Here is a 22,301-nt window from a genome sequence, read left to right as displayed (position 1 = left end):
GTCCCCGACTCAGGTTACAAACATACCACAGCACCAGGAATTGGGGAGGGTAGAAGAAACACAGAAGTCAGAAGAGCTGTGGATCCCTCGGGGAGCCAGGGTGCTAACAGAGAGATGGCCAACAGTAAAGTGTAAAAACAAAGCACTAAGCAAACACAAGTGACATCCCATATGAAGCTGTAAGTTATGAAACTGATCTTATCCTCATGTTACAGCCCTGTGGAAACAAGCAGAGACATTCTACTAAGTGCAAGACCTAGTTATATGGCCTTTGGTACACTTCTGAGCCAACCACCATCACTTGGACTTAAGGGAGATTCAAAGCCAGAAAGAGAAGGAGGCTTCCTCATAGAAAACAAGGAAGCCTTCAGTCATTTGTGCCCTGATTATAGACTGCTGTCGGGGAAGCTGGGTGAGAGCCAGCTAGAGGCAAAGCACCCTGTGCCACTGTGTGGGGTGCATGTCTGCCATTCTCTGCTTGGTCCAGAACTGGCAGCAAGGCATAAAGATTAAGGATGCTGCCATTGATGAAGAACAGTCCAGCTGGGTGCCTCTCATTATAGTTAATGCGGGTCTTCTTGGACTGTTCTCAGAAAGAACAATCCGCCACCATCTAAGTACGACTTACAGCAGATTGTTCTCCTTGGCTGGACTAATTACTACCAGTTGGAAGTCAGCCTTCTCCTTTTATATATGGGTTGATCATTGAGCATGGTATATTCATTCTTTTGCTTTCTCAGTGTGCGTCTGTACATGACAAGTTACTCCTGATACAGCACATGCCTTCAGAGCCCTGGACAGAAGCTGAAACTGTTTCTGAACTCTACCCAGCACATTAAAATGTATAGTGGAAATGGCATTTCACCTATGAAATGTACACACGGGGGTAACAAACTCACCACCCATGCCTTCACCTAAAGCAAGATTAGCTTGTTGCTTTTCGTTCATGATTCACTTTCATAGTACGATTAATAAGTTATGAAAAATAATTTGATGAATAATAAATCATTGGTAGATAAAAATTTTCCAAAACCCAGGATACATGGAGGGGTATTTTCAAAGGGGTAATAAGAAACCTTAAAAATTCTCCTTGTTCTAAAAACCAAATGTCTCCCCTTCTATGAACTGTGTTCAAGGTTATTGGCCAGGACAGAGCCCACATGAGGCAAATCATAGATCTTCTGCAAAAGGCAACAGCCATGTCCTCCATCCTACAAATACAAAGCCAGCCTGAGACCCATTCCTTTTCAGTTCCTACCCCTTAGAGGCCAAGATGCTCACAAACAAGTGAAACATTCATGATGACATGTAAGTAATAAATATATGATGTCCACATAGCCATTTATCCAGTAGGCCTGAAGTTCACCATCTCCTGACTGTGAAAGTAAAGCACCCATAACTCCTGAGGAAGGATCCAGGAACCACTCCTGGGTTATCTTGAGAAATATATACTGTTCTGCTCTGCTCTATCTGTTCCTCAGCAGAAGGTATGATTCCCGTGTAGGAACAGGATTCTGACGTTCCGCAAAGGCTGAGTAAGGCTCCTTCATCTGTGGCTTACCAAGAGGTTTTGACAGGCATGCAGCCAAGGCATTGGCACCCTTTCCCTCCCTCCTGCATGCCCCCTTCCATCAGATAGACTCCTCCACTCATATCCCAGAGCCCAGCAAATGCCAGCCCCTCAGCAACCAGCTTCCCTGACTGGGACCTTTTTGCAGGCTTCCCCTATGTTTTGCCTCTGTGATTCTTTTCAAACATTGCTAATCAATGCACTGTGTTATCAAAGCTAATCCTTATGCATCACTGAGCTCTTACTACTCTACCACTTTCCTGCCAGCATGACAGCCGTGTCTACTTGTTTCCTTGTGATAGATACCACATCACCAATGTACACCATGCTTACCGTTTCATGTAATAGTCACAAAACCTAGTGAGGGAGGTATAATTACTAGCATTCTACTGACCACACAGGGTCAATTACTTGTGTCAGATGCCAAAGTGAAATGCAGACTGAGTTCTGGGCCTTGAGAGTTTGCGAAGTTTCCATGTCATTGTTTTTCTGTTTGTTTTTGTTTTTCTGTTTGTTTTTATTTTGTTTCCTCAAACAAGCTCTGAATCCTACCTTGCCTGGCAAAAATGATAACTCTAGTGTTCTGGTCAGTCTACAAGCAATCAGATCATGCTACAATGCTAAGGGTCATACATGACATTGGTGTGAGGGAACAATCCAAAGACTCTCCACCTTCAGATACAGTTTCTTGATCTTTTATTTCCTTCCCAGAACTGCCCCCCACAAGTCCATGTTCTGCAATATTTCTTCAATGATCACATTAAAAAGATCAATGCCTACAAACTGATGACTCAAGGTACCAATTTGGTACCACAGCCTCTCAGAACCCAACATTTAATGTGTCTAATGTTAAGTGTTAGCATGCAGGACCTCTGTAGCTAGAGGATGAGGATGTCCTACATAGCAGTCCCTGCCAAGAGAAAAGCCTGGCTGGAAAGAACCCAGCGCTCTGACATTATTCCTCAAACAATTTCCCAACTTTCATTGTCTTCCCAAGTAAATTCTCCCACAGGGAGAGGGGGTCACTGATCAAAAAGCCCGAGTATGTCTCTTTGTAGAAGTTATGTACAGTCTTCATTATAAATTAACAAGCTGACATTCCATTCTACACGGCAGAGAAATCAAATATGTAAAGAACAAAGCATTTGGTATTTCTGACAATTTTGCCCTGTAGGTCTTGTCTTCACACATGTCTTTGGCTCTATCTTCCTGTCACCGATGCTGGCTCTGTCCCAGCACCCCTGCATCTTCTTTCTCTGAAGGGCTCCAGAGAAACATCACCAAAAGCCCAAGGGTATTAGCAAGTTCTGGTAGAAAAGAAAAAGCATACCAATAGACAAGAATCTCTCCCCTCTGTAACCCTGCCTGCAAATGATCATTACCTCCATTCTTTTAGCTTTGGCACTCAGCTAGGCATACCTACTATTCTTACACCTACAAAATTCATAGCAAATCACCCATGGCATCATGTGGTACCACATACTCACGTTTTCTGCCCGGAGCCTCTTGGCAGGACAGCCACCGTCCCTGGGGTGCAGCATGTAATATAGTCGGACTTTGCTTGCATGTTTTCGACTCTAGGGAAGGCAAACAAAAGGAGATACTGTTAAAATAGTAGCTGCTTGTGAGGAGTACTTGGAAATGCAGACAATGACCACAAATGCAAGGTATTGTCAGTAGAAAATACTTTCTTGTGCTCCCATGGATTCCATGAGACTCAGCTTCTAAGCTGTTATGCAATGTTTTACTCTTTAGGCTCTTTATTATTTTGACTTTGGTGGGGAGGTGGGGGGAGGACACACCATCAAGCTCCCAAATAAACCACACATGGAGGCTTTTTCTTAGTTATGATTGTTCACCCTTAGCTTGGCTTGTTTCTCGCCAGCTTTTCTTAACTTAAATTATTCCATTTCTATTATCCTTCTCTATTCCTGTACCCTTTCCTTTCCTTCTTACCCCATGTCTGGCTGTGTGGCCATGGGGCTGCCCCTGAAGCCCTCCTCCTTCCTCTCTCATTCCCAGATCTTAGATCCCAAACTTCTCCTCATATTTATTCTGTCTGCCTGCCAGCCTTGCCTATTCCTCTCTCCTGTCTCACTATTGGACAATCAGCTTTTTATTAGCTCACCAGACGTTTTAGACAGGAAAAGTAGCATAGCTTCACAGTTAAACAAAAGTAACAGCCCTTAAAAATTATTCCCCAATCATAAACCAATTATCATTTCAGGATAAATAAAATTTATTTTATAGCATGTATTTAATTGATGTCAAAAGACAGGTAAGCAGAGGAAAATTATGGTCAGGTCGACTATGATAAAAAAGAGAAGTAGGATATTTGCTCTCACATCTCTGCTAAACCCAGATTTGAGGCATGAAGAGCCCCCAGGTGTGTGGCACTTACAGCAAGCCTGGCAACTAGCCAGAGCTCAAGTGTCCTACAAGCAAATAATTTCAAAGAAATGGGGAAGTTCTGTGGGCCATTGACTGGTCCAAGGCCAGCAAGGAGAAATTCGTCCCATCTTGACCTATTTCTCCTAGTCCTGTAATCAAATGACCCCAGGCCTGACCTCTGTCACTTCAAAGAATATTGGAATTCTAAATGTCATGTTCTTCTTGAATCAGGAAAGAAGAGAGTGTCATGAGAAAGCATCGTTGAAGGTCAGGGACCCAGTCCCAGATCTACCGTCCACTTGCATGATGTCAGACCAGACAGCAACAGAGCGTACTCTTGGTCTAAATGAGTGGGATTTTTCTCCACACACAAAAATGCTATTGTGGCTGTTGTGAGAACTGAGCAAGATGATTTCACATGCAACACAGTGATTTCCACAACCCAATCTTCTTCCCATTGACTACACCAGTTTCCTGACCCATATTCTTATTCCAATCCCATTTCCCTGCCCTTTACTTGGAGATTACCTCCTTCTGCAGGCCTCCTTCTATCTTCATTTATGGCTGAGTGCTAGCCAGCCTCCCAAACGATGGCTTACTTTTATGGATTAGCCACCAAGGCAAAGGGATTTTCAAAGAAAACCCAGTGAGTTGCATTTTGTTTGCAGCATATACTATAAATCCTTTCTCCCTGCCTTCCTCATTCATCATTTTATAATCCCATTATTCATCCTAGAACAAGATGATTACACTTCCAAACAGTCCCTGGACACTTCTCAAGGCCTTAAAATGGGTTTAAAAGCAGTAATCGAGCATGAAAATGTATACATTTGTAAATGACTAAAAACACATTGTGGTCATCTCTAGGTTCCAGAGCAAGCTCTAATTAAGGTTGGCTGGAGTGTTTTCTTGACTGGAAACTGGGAAAATGATAGGATGGAGAGCTAGAGGCCTGTGAGGACATGCCATGATCCAGCATTGTTCAACTTCTCCAATATGTTTAAGAATGATATGGTATAAACCTAGTATGTCGTGTATGTGTGTGGAATGCTGGTTACTAAAACCTACATACATTTGTTTTTTATCATGGGGATGGATATAGATGCTGATATTATTCATAATACAGCCACATGGAGGAAAATGAAAAAAGACCTCTTAAAGGTCTTCAGGACATAGCCTGTGTGAGAGGCAAAGCAGATGCGCGTGGTAATTGGTAAACAGAGCAGTAACTGTTCACATCCACATGGACCAAAACATATTTCCTCCTTGGCAGTTCCTGAACTACCAATATACCCAGAGGATGGGGTGATGACAAATTCAGAACTCTCACAGTATGGCCTGCCTCGTGGCCCCTTTTCTCCCTTTCCTCAAGTATGCTGTTTCTCTCGAAAGACTGTGTCAAAGGCAACATTTGCCAAGTTATTTAATTGCAGTTTGACAAAACTAGTGAAAACCCATTAGCTGAAATGGAAAATGCGAATAAATGACAGGCCTTTCTCTGAATCCATTAGTGAGAAGAGAGGTGGGAATTTGAGGCTTTTCAGCAATTTTGATGACTGCACACCTGATCTTCTCCCTTCAGCTTCCAAGGTCCTATTTGCACAGAGCACCCATGGCTTTGCCTGAGGCTTGGAAAGCATTATGGCTCCAGGACCATGGTCCTTCTGACAGGAGTGAGCCACACCCCTCTATTTGAACTTCCTGTTCCTCCCCATCACTTTCTCCAAATTCCAGAGTCAAATCCTACATTTCTACCCACAGCTGACCCTGAAGGAATGGGACAGCCAGCCCACTCCATTTCCAGTTAGAGCACTGACATTTGGACCAACTATGGAAAGAGTCCCTGAAGTTTGTCCCTGAGACTTCAGGCTGTAACAGACATCCCCATGAGTCCTGTCTTTCATCACATCCTCATCAGGAGACTCAGGCACTTAACTGTGTCTCCATCTGACTTCTATGACCAGCACCTTCCAGAAATTCCTTGAAATTTGGCACAGGAATACCACTCCGTTTATTCTAACGAACAAACTTCCCACAGAAAGTTAAAATTAAATTGCAGCAAAGATGCTCACTTTAGCAGTGCCTACTTTGAACACAAATATGGGAGGGAGCAGCTCGATCAACAGTCGAAGCCTGGTGGAGTAACCTTATGCAAAAGGGAAAAGTGGCAAACATTTGCTATATGAGGAACACAGAATAAGAATGCCAAATACCAAGCTAAATTACGCAATGGCCATTAAGTGTATCAGGAAGAGGTGAATGAGAAAAGGATTTGTTGGGCAAAATTGAGCATTTGAGTTTGAGTTTCATCTCTTTAACAAACTTGCCTGTAATATGTAGCAATAGTATGGAAATACTCACACCCTGACAATTCTGCATTAAGTTTACTTTTTATCCACATGATTACATCTAGTAAAAGCCACCACTGATCTGAAATGTTCTGAGTGTAGAGTGTAGACTGGTATAATTGGTTCTTATCAATGATCCAAGTGCATACACAAGCCTTCTTAACCCAAGAGGAAAAACACTCACTTGACATTTTAAACTTTATTTTGGTACATATGGCGCAATAGTAACACATGTGCTGTCCGCTGTGTGGTACATTTTCAGCTTCTGTGTATTGAAAGGCAGAGGTAGTCAATGTGTCCACATCACCAGAATTGTCCCATTTGGCACAAACAGACAAGGACAATGGCAATACATTCTTACTATATTGTCAAGATTTGTCATTACTGACAATGTGCACTGTCTTTCAAAGTATAAAAGGGCAGACTAAGTGTTCATTGTGAAGAGTCATTGGTCCATACCGAGGCCTCTGGCTTCTGTTACACCATCAATACTGGCCCCTCACTGGGACCCTCTTAGATGTCCTATTGTTTCCTTGTGTTATGGAGATCCTGCAGATTGGCTCCTTCACACTCCAGCAGTTTACAGATGAGGTGGATGTTGGGGTGGGCTAATTATAGGCCTGGTTCTGGGTTTAGGTGGTAGCTGGGTTGTCATCCCAGCAGCTCTCCCTCATCATCAACACCCACACAAACTCCCAGTCCTGCCCCAGCTGGTTCGCCCAATGCAGACTCACTGCAATGAACAATTCAGAAGATGTATGGACCAAATGGTATACTGTGTGACTCACTGGGTCGTTTTTGTTTTGAGGAGAGAGGTTCTGGCATTTTGGATTTACTTTTAAATTTGTTTTGTGGGGGAGGTTGTAAGGGCAGAAGTAAGAAGCAAGGGGACAGGAAAGTAAATGGGATCTCGAATCGGGATGCATAATGTGAAATCCACAAAGCAGAGAGAGAGAGAGAGAGAGAAGAGAAAGAGAGAGAGAGAGAGAGAGAGAGAGAGAGAGAGAGAGAGAGAGAGAGAGAGAAGCTACCAAAGGACAGTAACTTCCAATAGAAAACAATACTCTGGGATTTTGGTGAAGCTAGTAGAGTTTCAGGAGAGAGAAAAGGCAATTACTTGAAGAAAAGGTAAACAGGAACTGACTAGTCCAGTGGTAAGAGTCATCCTGGGTCTCTCTTGCCTTTGCCTTTGCATTTTAGGAAAAGCCTTTTCTTTCTTCACTGAAGCCACAGGCTTCCCAGATGGTCTGGGCAAATCCCAACTGCTCCACTTTCCCCCAAAGCTTTTGCCCTGCCTGGGCATTGTGCTAGGTCAGACCTATCTGAAGAAAGGTTTCATCGGAGGGAGGAATCTCTTGGCACTCCGGGAAACTACAAAAAGTGGAACTACTTTGGGGGAATGAGGAAAATTGCAAACCTCTATTTCAGATTGCTGAGCAGAAGGGGGCAGAACATGGGAGTTGGAATTGATGTGTGCTTCACCAAAATAGCCATTTTCCAGGATTTCACGCTCCTTATTTTTTTTTTTTCTTTTTTAAAAAGTCTAAGTTGAGTTTGCTTCCAAGGAGGGTACCAGCTTCTCCTTAAACCAAACATGGAAACAACAGAGCAAGTTTGTATTTGCATAACTCTTCAGGCAGTCTTCATAGAATTTTCACATTTGTCATCTCATTTTATCCTCAGATCTCAGTTGTGAGGCTGGCAGGAGAGGTGTGATCTTAAATAATCATCATGATTCGTTCTTGATTTCCTAGATAAGTCTTTTACCATCTTGTTTCATCATAGCCGTCTAACTATACCTCCTCCAGAAACCAGCTAAAGAAAGCCAAGAGCAGCGAGGAAACGAGAGAACCTAGAACAGACTGATAATTATAGAACTGATATTTTCACAGGCCACCATCTCTGACGTATTTCAAGACAACAAACACCATGAGTCTAACTCCCTGGGGTTTAGAGAATCGTCCAAGAGGAGATAAGGATTCTCCCTCAAAGCATAGAAGGAAAGCTGTCCTAGTAGGTCTCCACTTAAGGGATCATGACAAAGGACCCTGGGTATGAGCCCTAGCATACTAGGAGTCAAGGTTAAAGGCAGGAAAACCATAAGCATTACAGGTTGCTTAGACAATGGCCTCCTTCTAAACTTCTACATCTTCTGTTCTTACCACTGATGGGGGATGTCTTTCTGTGTGCTGTGAATATGTATTTCTCTTATTGGTTGGTGGATAAAGCTGTTTTGGCCAATAGACAGACAGGAGGTAGCCAGGCAGGAAGTATAGGCAGGGCTACTGACTAGGGGAAGGCTGGGAAAAGGAATGCAGAAAGTGGGTCACCAGAAAGATCACCATGTAGCTGCTGAGGGAGCAAGAAGTCCAGACATCACCAGTAAGCCAAGACTATGTAGATATACACAGATTAATAGAAATGGGTTAATAATTAAGAGAGAGAGCCAATAAGAAGCCCGAACCATCAGCCAAATAGCTTATAATTAGCCTCTGTGTGTTTGAGACTGAATGGCTGCACTATATGGTAGAACGGAAACTTCCCTCAACATTACCACAGAAGTAAGCTTGTTCCAGAACCTTCCCACACTGAGTGAGTGTGCACATTGGGCCATAGAAAAAGGCAAGAAGGGCAAACTCTGGAGGAAGGTTTCCCTATCACAGAAAAAGCCAGACCTGCCCAAGACCAGGTTTCAGGTCTTCTTCACAGGCTGTGGGTTACCAACAGGGTTTGCAGCCACTCCTAGAGCTGGAAGTGCCTGGATGATCCTGAAAGGATCCCAGTAGCCTCATCAATGCTCAACAGAAGGGTGTGGTAGGCCTTTCTAGCCTCTGGCCTGCCAGGGGTGAGCAACACACAGTAAAGCACTATGTGATTAGAGGAAATTTCTGGTGGTGTTAGTGACAGAAATCAGGGGTTTGCCCATGCCAAGGACAGCTTTCAGCAGATCTTCAGAGGAGAGATCAAACAATTGTTTTCAAAGTACATACAAGGGCAAATGGAAGTAAGTTGTCAGGGCATACATGCTGTGTCATTTAATGAGAGGATGAAAAAAAAATGAACCAAGGATACAAAACCTGAAAAATGAAACCAGACAACTGATTGAGATGATACCGTCTGAGTTAATAAAGGAAGGAAATTAAAAATGCCATCACATAATTTGAAGGTCTTTTATAGCATTCAAGAGCAGGGTTGCACTGCAGATCTTTGCAGAAGTTAAGATCAAACAAATTGTGTTGAAAAAAAATCAGATAAAGAAGTGAAAGGGGGGCTAGGCGGGACATCATGCATGTAATTCAGCCCTTGGGAGGTAGAGAGAGGATCATGAATTCGATGCTGCAAGTCAGTACAAGGCATGCTGGAATGAAGTGAGATCCTGTCTGAAAAGCAGAGGTAAGGAGGAGGGGGAGGGTTGGAACTGAGGAACTCATACCTACAAGACCAGCCATTATGGCTGCACTAACACAAAATATAAACAAATGAAGTAAAAACAAAAGTCTTCAACTCTAAGGAAAATCTGGACACATCTAATCTTCACTCTGGAATTTTTTTAATCAGTAAAGCAAAAGACACACAGTGATATGGGTAAGAAAGGTACCCTGGAGAAGCGCTGCACAAAGCAGTGGCTTCAGTCAATGTTTCTACTGCTGCAGTGAACACCATGACCCAAATAATCTGTGAAGGAAAGGGCTTATTTCATTTTACAGCTTGTAGTTCATCATCCAGGGAAGTCAGGGCAGGAACCCAAGGAGGCAGAAACTTATGCAGCGGCCATGGGAGAATGCCGCTTCTTGCTTGCTCTCCATGGCTTGTTCAACCTGTTTACTTATGGCACCTAGGAACACCTGCCCAGGGGTGGCACTGCCCATAGTGAGCTGGACCTCCCCATGTCAATTAACCAAGAAAATGCCCTACATGCTTTACCACAGGCCAACCCGGTGGGACATGTTTTGAATTGAGGTTTCTTCTTCTGAAATGAGTCTCGCTTGTATCAAGTGGACATAAAACCAGCCAGCACACAGCAGTGTTTGCAACAGACCTTTGACAGAACATAAGAGACCACTAATTTATACAGAAAAGGCAATATTGAACTAGACAAAAGAAGTAAAATTTTAGAAACAAAAATAACCAAAGGCATTTAAGAAATTCATCCAAATGCAACCTGACAATTTCTCAATTAAAATAGGGTTTATTTTTCTCCCATCAAAGTGGTGCAGATTCCCCAACTATACCCATTTTGGCATTTAACTATGTTCAGCTGTGAGGTAGGCAATGCCACAGAAATCTTGCTGTGAAAGTTTGATAATACATATCAAAAAGGCAAGGCTTAATGCAGCTAACAGTCTTACTTCTATGAATTTATTTCAAGGATCGATTAAAGACACATACAGCACCTGATCTGTGAAGGTGACTATCTAAAAATTAGTCAGATGCTCTAACATGAAGGCAAATACTGCAAAACATTGTACAATAGATGACAACACAGCCATTAGCAGACAGAACACTGGTCAGTAAAATGGAAAAAAAAAATGTATATATAGCAATATTAAGAACTTGTCAGTTTTAAGCCAGAACATGAAAGTTATCACATTCATAAACAAAGATACTTGTATACATGTGTACATGTTCATATATGTGTTGTAATTAAGGGATTTATATTGTCTAATTCAATGGTTCTCAACCTTACTTTTATTATGGTTCCTTGTATTGTGGTGACCCCCACCCATAAAATTATTTTGTTGCTATTTAATAATTGTAATTTTACTGTTATAAATCATAGTGTAACTTTCTTATGTCTTTGATTTTTCCAAACATTTTAGATAAAACCATTCCCACAGTTAACACTGGAAAGTCTTGTCTGAGTCTGGTAACTCTGAAAGGAAATAGGAAGTACCCCCTCCAATGCTATCTCCCACCCAAATGCTGCAGTGTGGGTCAGACAGCAGCACCCGTAGACCTTAGCAGCATGAGCTCGCAGGAACCTTGGGGCGGTGCACTTACTGGACACCGTGCTTGGAGCATGAGCTCTGAAGAAAATGGGAGCTGCTATGGAGGGTGCAGAAGGAAAAGCCTCATAGGCTGCAGAAACTAGGGCTCATACAGGACAGAATAAATACGACCACTGTCACTGTGATCTGACAGACTTGTAGGCCTCTCCCCTTGTCAACCTTCTCCCTCCCCTCTAGCCCACCCTCTCTCTTTCCCTTCTAGTCTGCAGCCTAGTCAGCTCCCACAATGGATCAGAAAGCAATAGCCCTGGGACCTTGATGGTGGACTTCTGGCTTCCAAGCTGCTAGGAAATGGATCTCCCAAGCCCTGTGATCTGCCTTCCACTGTGAGAGACCACAGTGAGCAATGCGTGTCATCTACCTATACTACCATGGTCTCTTACTCTCCTCTCTATATTCTCAGAAATCAATCAATCATTTAAAAAGCGGTCTCAAGATTCCTAGAATTAGGTCACTTTGCTTTTTTCTTAAATAGTTTTAAGCCATTTGAAAAACACTTGTCCTAGTAAGTGATGTATTAAGTAAGGCACATACATTTGGGGTGGAGAGAAATCATGAATGGTGGCATGTATCATAGCTGTATAAACATATTTGTACAAAATCTACATTGCTGTCTGCAAGCACCAGTGACTACATCAGCACATCACAATTTTAAATCCAAGTCTTGCAATTTAAAAAATTAAATTACCACTAACAGAGAGAAACAGTTTCTTTTCCTGTGGTGTCTGGAGCTAAATGTGTCTCTATGACGTCTGTGCATTTTGAGTAGTCACAGGAGATACAGGAGAGCAGGCCCATCTAGGCCTTTCTTTCCTTTTGCTTTTTTTGAGGGAGAAAAACATGAAAAGTATATCCCTTGCTAAGCCTCTTGCAGAGCAGTTAATGCTAGAGTGATCAGTGATTAAAAGTCAGAGAGGCCTAGATAGCTTGAAGGAACAAAGCTCCTTCTGAAAGCTCTAAGGCCAGCCAGCCAGTCAGCCCTGCTCTGTAGCCTTCCAGGGGCTCTTGGTCTCCTTTAGAAACCACATTGCTAAGTTATAGGAGAACTTAATACTGCATAAAAATTTACCTCGTTACATAAGCCCTGCTGTGGCCATGGGAGGAAGACTTGCTTGTTTGGGCAAAGTCCAGTCTCCGGAAAATTTCTCTAAATAGAGTATCTGTCCCCTAAAGCAGTGAGCTACAAGGTAGATCAGTTATGCCAATATCCACCAAGAGACATCAGCCTGTCTGACTGCCTTGTTATTCCATATAACATTTTCACATTAGAGTCTCCTTTTACCCTATTATTTTGCACTCTGCAATGTACTATATAATTACTCCCAAACTTAACTCTGTTCTTGTGACTAAATCTTTAGTCTCTCATTATTTGAATAGCCCTGATCCATTCCCATGATTCACTTATAAATATTCTTCACCCAACAGTTTTCTACAAATGCCCACTAACAGTTTAAGTAACCAGGTGACAAGGTAAACTTAATCAGCCTCTGCCTTCAGCAGTTAAAAAAGTATGTGTGTGTGTGTGTGTGTGTGTGTGTGTGTGTGTGTGTGTGTGTGTAAATTATTAAAACACAAAGGCTGCTTGCCTAAGAGCTTACTCATCCTTCAGAAAATTGTATTATTTGATTATACTTGAAATGTAACGGCATCTAAAATTTTTCCAAGAGAAGGAGAAATAGTCCTCTCTGTGGAGGAGCTCTCTAACTCCAAGTGTTCAGCCCTGAAATCATATCCATATAAATAAATCTAAATGGACTCAGAAGGCTTGTGTGTTTTAGACACTAAATATATAAACTAAAAGATTAAAAAAAATCTAAAGGAAAAGAAGCCATGGTTTTGAGAGTGAGTATGGGAGGGGCTGGAGGAAGAAAAGGGAAAGGGGAAGATGAATGTAAATGTATTTTAAATTAAAACAATTTTTACAAATAGATAACATTTATAGTCCACAGAGAGTGGCTGACAAATTTTATGAAGAGCACTTATCAGTGTGTAAAAAGAAAATGGCCTCCCCACCCCTTCCCGACACCCACCACTACCACACACAGCTGGATTTGGGATAGTGTTATATACCAAAACACTGCCTCCCTAAAGGACGTGATGGCAGGAAGTCTTCTCGACATCAGTGCCTGAGATCTAGGGCCCAGCTCTGATTCTAGGAGATTAATTTTCCTAGCACTCTTTTACTTAATGATGGGGAAATAGGCAAACCTCCTCCCCTTTGAATCTCATGCTGCCAAGTCCCCAAACAGAGTTAAGAATTCCAAAGCATCTTTTATTTTTCCAGAAATCCTTGTTTTGGTTAACACTGCTTTTCAGACCCTCAGAGAGAGCTTACATATGCTACCAGCTGCAACTCTGTAGCTGGCAGCCCAAGTGCCACCTGCTTTTCAAATGATCTATTTGCCTACTCCAGTTCCAGCTTTTAATGTGTTTGCAGGTTGCTTTGAATTGTCACATGATTAAAGAGAAATAGGCAACTTCTGAAATTCTTCCTTTTTTCTAGACAGGTGGTTCGGCAAACGATGATTTTATTTACGCCATGTTCCCCAGATGTGTCCAGAATCTCTTTGTCCCTTGAGGAACAAACAGGCTCTCTTGAGGAGGGGCTGATTTGGGCACTGATTCCTGAGACCCACCTCATCACCTGCCTTTAAGGAGGGAGTCACTCTTCCTTTCCATTCTCTCTCTGTGGCTTTTAGTTCTGGAACACCAGATTCTGGTTCAGAGAGTCATTCAGACCCAATCATGAAAATGACTGCATGTGGAGAGCTGGAACTTTCATTTCCCACTGGCCTCTGGATAGTCTCTGGAATGCAGATTTTGGCAAACCACAGCATGTTCCCCTCCTTTCCTGGCCCGTCCATCCCCTTCTTACTCTGGCATGGACCAAACCCAGACTGGCAGGAAGACAATAGCCTGGGAGCTACCTCCCAGCTTCAGCCAGATGGCAGGCACCTCAGTAAGAGACCCCATCTAGAACCCTGCTCTATCCAGGCTCCCCAGTTCCTACAAAGAGGAGACTGGGAAGGGAAGGGCTAGGAAGAAACCTATTGGCAAGAACATCATTCGAAGGTCTTTCAACTTTCCAACTTCCCAACTGTCAGTTTGGATTCCTTAGACTCTTCTCTTTCCTATTTTCCATCTCCATTTCCCTACTGCCTCAGGAAGTCCCCCTATCATGCTAGCCCATTCTTAACTGCATCCTTCCTCATAATTCTACCCCTTTGCAGTATTTCTGTCTTCATCTAGAATATCGACAGGCAACAGGTACAAAACAGGGTTAAGCAAAAACACATCATCTTAACTAAGGGAGATAAATATGTCTCACAAGTGTGATGATAGCACTAATATGAAACAAAACTGTGATATCGCAAAACATACATGCAGATCACAACCAAGGAATCTTTATTACTTTAATGGATGTGAACTCATTAGTGTAATGTGTGGCATTAACAGAAGGGAAAGCAGAAATCCCAGGTCCATCTCAATAGTATCAAAAAATGTCTTGATGCTCAAAAATCAGAAGACAGAATGAAGTAGTCTAAGTCACAAAGGTCATCATAGAAAACCCTGGCAACCATCACTGATGGTGAGAGAACAGAAGCATCCCAAGGATGCGGTGACAGACACACTACTTCCACTTCACATTGCATGGCAAGTCCAGACAACACTATTTCTATTTTCAGATGACTGGCCCTTAATGAATCTTGAAAAAAAAAAAACAAAAAACATTGCAATCTTAGTAAACTACGGGTGGTGTGAGCGGCCTGCGAAGATGTTCAGTGTATGCAAAGTGTTTGCAGTGCAAGCAAGAAGACTTGAGTTTAGACCCACAGCACCAGCGTGAAAGTCTGAGCATGGAGGCCCTGGGGGAGTGGAGATATAGGGCTCTCAGGGGATTGCTGGCTAGTCACTCTAAACAAGATGGCAAGCTCCAGAGTCAGTGAGAGAACCGGTCTCAAAAATAAGGAGTTAAGGAAGACATCCAATGACTCTGACCTCCACATGTGCACACAGGGGTGTGTGTACTCTCACATGCATGTGTACTCACACAAATAAAAAAGTTAAAATTAAGTTAAAAAGCAGCACACATGTGCCATGTGACTGAAAGGATGAATTAATGGAGTTGAAAGGAGGGAGGGGCAGGGAGATGAGGTAGGAGAAGGGGAAGGAGAAGGTGATCAACCAGAGCTAAAGATGTACCAAAAAAAAAATCCCTAAATAAAATTAAATTTTTAAAAATTGTAAATTTGTAGGTGACAAGACCCTGATATATCTATTGGGGAAGTAAAGAACTTTAGAATGAATAATTCAGAACTAATTTAGTCAAGTTGCAAGATACATGATTATTATCTAAAGCTCAACTGCTTTGCTAAATACTAATAGTGAATAATACAAAAGGTTAATTATAAAAAGGAATTAATCTATAGTAGTATCAAAAATAACATTTAAATGCAAACAGATCCTGAAATGACAGGAATTCAGATTAGCAGAAACCATCCCGAAAAGAGTAGAGCTGATGGGGTGACATTCCCTAGCTCAGCCACTAAGTTAATTGTAGCCACATCGGGGTGGTATAAGGTTAGCTATGGGTCAGAGAAATGGAACTGAGAACCCATAACTGTGGCTGATTGATTCTGGAGAACGCCGAGATAAGTCAACATAAGCGATGCTGAGATAACTGAATATCCATATATAAAGAATAAAGCTTCCTTTTACCTAGGGTCATATATAAAACTTGATTCCAAGAGTATGCTCAGACTTACTTACGCTAAAACTGCAAAACTCTTTGGGAAAATAATGTGAGTAAATATCTATGACTGGTACTAGGCTGTCCCATTTGAGATGAGGCACTCAAAGCACATGTGACAAGAAAAAGTAGACAGCCTAACTTACCTAAAATGTTTGCAAAACCTATGCTTCAAGCACATCAAAAACAATGTGCAAAGAGCTGACACAGCCACTATGATGCTTGACCACAACTTCGCCCGTCAGACCTTAAGCAGTTCATCCCATTCTAACACATAGGTCACACTGTCGTTGCTTTTTACTGTTTCCATTTAATTAGTTTATCAAATATCTCCAGTTTTTAGCATTCAGTTCTATGCTGCAACCCCTTTAGCAAAAGACAGAATTCTGATAAATCATTCATAGTCTAAAAAGCAGAGTATACTGTAGATGTCCAAAACAGGCTGCTTGCTTTCAACTGAGACATGAACAAGTCTCACTGTCTGGAGAGTGACGTTAGAGCAAAAGGAAACAGATCTGTCTGTCAACCTTGGTTTTGCTTGTCTCTCTTGAGCACATGGTATATATTCTATGATTTTTCCTTTGCCCTCATCATTCTTGACAATCTAATCTTCATTCAAGAATTCTTCTCTGAAGACAGCCACAGGAAAATGTGCATATATAAAGTTAACCAAGACCCCTGAGAAGTGCTCAAGGAGTGTAATCATGTATTCAGGGTAGACCATTTTTCTTCTCCAAGGGAAGTAGCATCTTCATCCCAACATCACCGGGTGTCATCTGATGCTACAGCACTGAACAGCCCTTCTCCCTCACCTGCTGTGAACTATATTCCTGGGAGAGCTGCCCACTTCTTTTCACCTGCTCTCTGATTTGCTGTTTCATACAAATCACTGAACTTTTGAGGAATGATGAGGTTAAGGCTGTAAATTACAACCATTTTTTTTCCCCAAAAAGATAGTGTTTAGTTGTTGTCAGTGCCTCTCCTCCCCACTGCCATTCTTATAAAACACAGCAACTAAGTAAGGGAGGCCATGGTCACTAGTGCCTTTCTTCTTTACTGAATTCAAGATCCAGCAAAAATTAGAGCCTTGGACACCAGTCCTTTCTCTTGGACTCTATCAAGAGTATATATTGATTTCAAGTCACATTTCATCCAACTCCTAGTGTTGGATGAACTCTCAGGTAAGAGTGAAGTTACACCAAGAAGGGAGGGAATTAACTTTTAATATTCTTGTATTTATTTTGTTAGATGAAAGTGTAACAATAAACCTCCAGCTTTAGTTATTCTCACATGAAATTTCAACATCCACATTCACAAACATCCATTTATTTGCCGTTCTCACTCAGTCCCTGTACATCTCTTACTTGCCAGAATTCCCACAGCCACTGGCCTTAACCTTTTTAGGCTACAGTATGCCTAATAGCATGACCCTAAAAGGATCTTGACCTCAGACAGACACAAACAGACTGCCCAAGCAGGAGGAGACTGGAGTTGTTTTGCATCAAAGGCTATTCTAGATCCAATAACAAAACCAGGTAAAATACTTTTTGAAAATCAGTTACAAAAGTTAAAACAGAACAGATAGTTCATTTTTAAGTATATACACATATATACTTAAAAATATATATACTTTAATATATAGATATATATATATAATCACAAAACTAATTTCACAAGAACAATTTAATGAAGCATCATTGGGTGTACATAAATTAAATTCAAGATGCTAATTTGGTTGCTTAACTATAAAGGTAGAACATAACCATCCCTAACATCCCAATCATTTTAACTTCCCCATCATGATACCCAGAATTGGTTGATCTCAATCAACTTTAGCATATTCATAACACAAAGGTTTTGAAAATGCATTCAAATCTATAGTATTAGCTGCTGATAAGAGCAGACTCAAAGTAATGGCCTCAGCTTCTACTTTAAACATCTCAAAAGTTGGGGGGGGGCACAAAAGTAAATATCAGAGCAGGTACCAACAAAGTAAAAAAGAGAAAAACAGTCAAGATAATCAATGAAAGCAGAACAACAAAACTGATAAACCTCTAGACTGACCAATGAGACAGGAAGACAATATCCATATCCATCTCTACAGCAACACAAGTCTCAGTAGCAAACACTGCCTCACAGTCTACACTTACTAAACTGTCATGGAAAATGTCCTGCCAATCAATTACATGACTTACCATAAGATGAACAAATTGCTTAAAAATAGCCAAAGCTCACTCAAGAATAAAGAAGTAAGCCAGAAGGCAGTGTATTGAAAGATATAATCTTGGTTAAACAGTTTTTCCACAAAGGAAATATCACAGCTATAGAGATTCACCAGGAAACTCTACAAAATATTAAGAAAGGAAGAGAACCATTGTACTCAAATTCTCCAGAAAAAAAGAGAGAGAGAGAGAAGTGGATGCATTTCAAGTCACTGTGATGTAAGCATGTTTTCGATATTCAAACAGATATCACAATAGAACAAAATAAAGAGATGACTTTCTTCATGAGTACAGACTGAGAAAAATTTTTTAACAAGTTTTAGCAGATCAACTCTAACAATGTATGAGAAAGATAATATACAATGACCAAATGAGATTTGTTTCAAGAATCATTGCAATCCAAAATACACATACAGAAGACAAAAGGTGGGAAGGCCTCATAAAAATTGCAATGGCCTCAAAAGGAAATCCAGCATAAATTCCTGGTTTGGAGGGCTGGGGGTGAAAGAAAACACTTTGATGAAAGTAGTAATGGGGGGTGGGAGATGGTTCAGAATCCAAACATGTAAAGAGGGTTATAGGAGTGTGTGTCTGCAACCTCAGCAAGATGAGAGGGAGAGTCAGGAGACTCCTCAGAAACACACATGTGCATCCTACATGCACAGTTTAAAATAATAGCAAAACTGAGAAGCAGAAACAGAAGTAGACATCCTCAATCTGAGGAAATGCAACTACAAAAAGCCTTGGGTCCACATTACACTTTATGGTTGAAGGTTTACTGTTCCCCCCAGATGCCGTAACTCCTTGTGTGTGATGTTAAAGATTGAGAAAAAACATCCAGACTGTAAATTGAAAGAATGAACACAAGATGGATAATGGTTGAACTACATATGAAAGCAGGTGTCAGACCTGCAGCAAGTGGCCCAAGACACCAACCTATGATTCACAATAACCAGTCCAGAAAGGCAAGCGACTGCCTGTAGCAAAAAGCCAAAAATGTCTTGTAGCAATCAGCTTCAAAAAGCCAAAATATGAAGAAATTGATAGATTGTCTAACTATTTCTAGCTGAATGTCAACTAGAAAAAAAAATATATAAACTAATCATTTCTTTACTTCGAGAAAAGCCAACCAAGACCTCTACACACACAGAGAATCCTGAATGAACACACGTAAATTTCTCATTTTTCCCCTACTGGAAACCTCCCACCCCCTCTGCCTGCCATTGGCAGGTGATGGTGGATGCCACCACCCCCCCCCCATTGTAGAAGCTCCAAAGAAATGTTTTGCTTATTCTTTTTCATTAGTAATCTTCAAATTTATAAGTTCAGAAGAAAGCTTATCTCACAAACAACAAACTATATGATAGAAACTACTGGAGAATAGTTTTTAAAGCTTCCATACCTTGATGAGTTAATAATGTCACAGGATACAAGAATAATGTTGTAAAGTTAATTGTGTGGCAACAATCAGAAATTGACTTAAAACAAGCTCATTTTTGATGGCATCAGCAACATGAAAAATGAAGGAGTAACCTGACAAAATGTGCACAAGAGGAATTAAAGAAGATGAAGTAAATGAAAAGGTATGCCATATTAAAGAATTAAAAGGTTCAATATTATTCAGCTGTCAATTCACCTATAAAATACTTACAGATCCAGTGTAATTCTGATTAAAATGCCATCTTTTATTTGCAAAAATAACTAAAAACTAATTTTAAAATGAATGAGTGTGGAAAGTATTTTAGGAAGCCTAAACAACCATAAGCAAAGAACAATGGCATGTTACCCACTTTAAGATTCACTATTGATGTTACAGTAATCAAGAGACTGAAAAATGATATCCATATAGAAAAACAGATAAGTAGAACAGAATGGCCAGAAATGCAGTCACATACATCAGCAATTGATTTTTTGACAAAGATGCAAAAATAATTCAGTAGTAAACAAGCATAGAACTAACTATAAAACCTAGAAAAATATTACCTTTGGAAAAAAAAAACAGGAGAAATAAGGAATGAACTATTGATACACACAACAGTGTTAGCATAGTTTGGATCTATAACATCCCAAAGGAGCTTGTGTTAAAGGCATGATATCCAGGCCAGTGTCATTGGAAGATGATGAAACTTGGTGGAACATGGGTCAGTCTTTAGGCTACTAGATGTGTTTCCTTAAAAACATTATGAACCCCAACCTCTTTACTTTTACATCATCGCCATGAGGGTCCACCACATGTTCTCATGATGATATGCTACCTTTTACAGGCCTAAAGCCAATGATGCCACTCACTTGTGAAATGGAACCTACAAAACCATGATCCAAAATAAACCTTTTCCTCATTATAAATTGATTGCCTCCATATTTTATTTCATTGATGGAAAGCTCTCTCTCTCTCTCTCTCTCACATACACACACACACACACACACACACACACACACACACACACACACACACCACGGCTCTGAAGTCATAGAAGCTGGATACATGGACCACACACTTTGATCATGCCCCTGCAGACTCTATGCTAAGTCATCTATAGTAATGGGAAATGCTACCTGTGGCCCAGGCAATAGAGAGCTGGGGTCAGGAAGACTATAGAGGAATAAATAAGATTGGTTACAAATGAACAAGCTTCCTTTCCTATCAATAGCCATGGTTTCACAGGTAGAGTCAATCAAAGTTGACCAAGGTCAACATTTAAATAAGCAGGCTATTGTATGTCAATATACTTGAATAAAACTATAGGAAAACATTACTCCCATTTTAGTCAAGAAGTAAAATGCCTTTACCAAGTGATTATTAGTAGAACCGGCATGAAAACATACAGCTCCTATAGAACAAATCTCAATTCATGATACCGTATAAAAGATGTGAGGAATAATGAATATATTCAACAAAACCCAATTTCACTACTGTCATATCCCTGAATTCTCAGGTCCAAGTTACTGACCTTCGTGAACTTTCTCCACCAAATCTCTTGTTCCCTGGAGTTTTGTTGGATTCAATCCATGAGACTCATGTGGCAGGCCTGGCTCCACGGTGCAAACACAGAAAGTTTCAGTATAAGAAGTCCAGTATCCGGAAATGGTCACCACTGAAAAGATGGTTCATTACTCCTAATTCCACAGCAACAGGTCATGTCTAACCATGGTGTATGAGAAGCAGCATACACATAACACGCTGGGTTAGTCCCACAGCAAGAGAGGGACATCCTATGTCTAGACTGCTTCTTCAGATTGCCACAGGGGAGAAAGGGCTAATACTTGTCAAGCTGTAGCAATTTCAGTGGGCCCTAAGGCACAGGAGCAGTCCCTGGCCATCAGGAACATGAATCTTGGGTGCTTAGCGTAGCTGGACCAAGCTCACAGCATGAGAGTCCAAAAGAAAAGGACTGGGATGTACACTATGGGTTGCTGATTTGTAATTGAAAAATGGGAGGTGTGGGAGAGGTGGCTAAAGAGAAGGGAGAACAAAACAAAACACCTGGAGTTGTCCAGAAGTGCTGTGTCCTGCACAAGTGCACATGGCAGAGAGTAAAAGCATAAAACCACGTAAGTTAGAAGCAGGGTTGGCAACAACTGTTGTCACACAGCATAGTTAAGTCCTACACATGATTTACTATTCTTCTGTCAATGTATTGGAACTCCTCATTTTTTGGCAAGGCCCCAAAACTACAAAGCTGATTCTTCCTGGTAGAGCAGGGGTACAACTAAAGGTCTTCATTCCACCCTTCAGCTCATCGTTTAGCAATGTCTTTCTTCACTCATCTGCCAAAAGCCACAGACTCACCAGGTGACCCACTACAGCTGGAACAGGTGTTCCAGGACACCCAGAGCTGCTCTTTCCTGAGAGGAGTTAGTTTCTTGCTGTAAGGGATTAAGAAGGGCCACCCCAGATGGATGGATAAGGATAAGCACCCAGATCTGTGAGGTGAAGCACAGGTTTGGGCCAGAGTCCAATATCACAAGAAAGAAGTCAACAGGTAAGCTATCTGGGAAGTCCCAGGACAA

At 41.3% G+C, this 22,301-nt stretch overlaps 1 protein-coding gene across 1 annotated transcript in view; it reads right to left on the bottom strand.

Annotated features, from left to right (window-relative positions):
• Zmat4 (zinc finger matrin-type 4) overlaps positions 1–22,301 on the bottom strand; it is a 327,753-nt gene that overhangs the window by 199,426 nt on the left and 106,026 nt on the right. The window contains exon 3 of the mRNA XM_051182141.1: positions 3,058–3,147. Coding sequence (XP_051038098.1) covers positions 3,058–3,147 — 90 coding nt within the window. The remainder of the gene's footprint in view (positions 1–3,057; positions 3,148–22,301) is intronic.

This window comes from Phodopus roborovskii, unplaced genomic scaffold (genome assembly GCF_943737965.1).
Source record: "Phodopus roborovskii unplaced genomic scaffold, PHOROB, whole genome shotgun sequence".
NCBI classification, from domain to species: Eukaryota; Metazoa; Chordata; class Mammalia; order Rodentia; family Cricetidae; genus Phodopus; species Phodopus roborovskii.
This window is presented reverse-complemented; position numbering and strand designations above follow the sequence as displayed.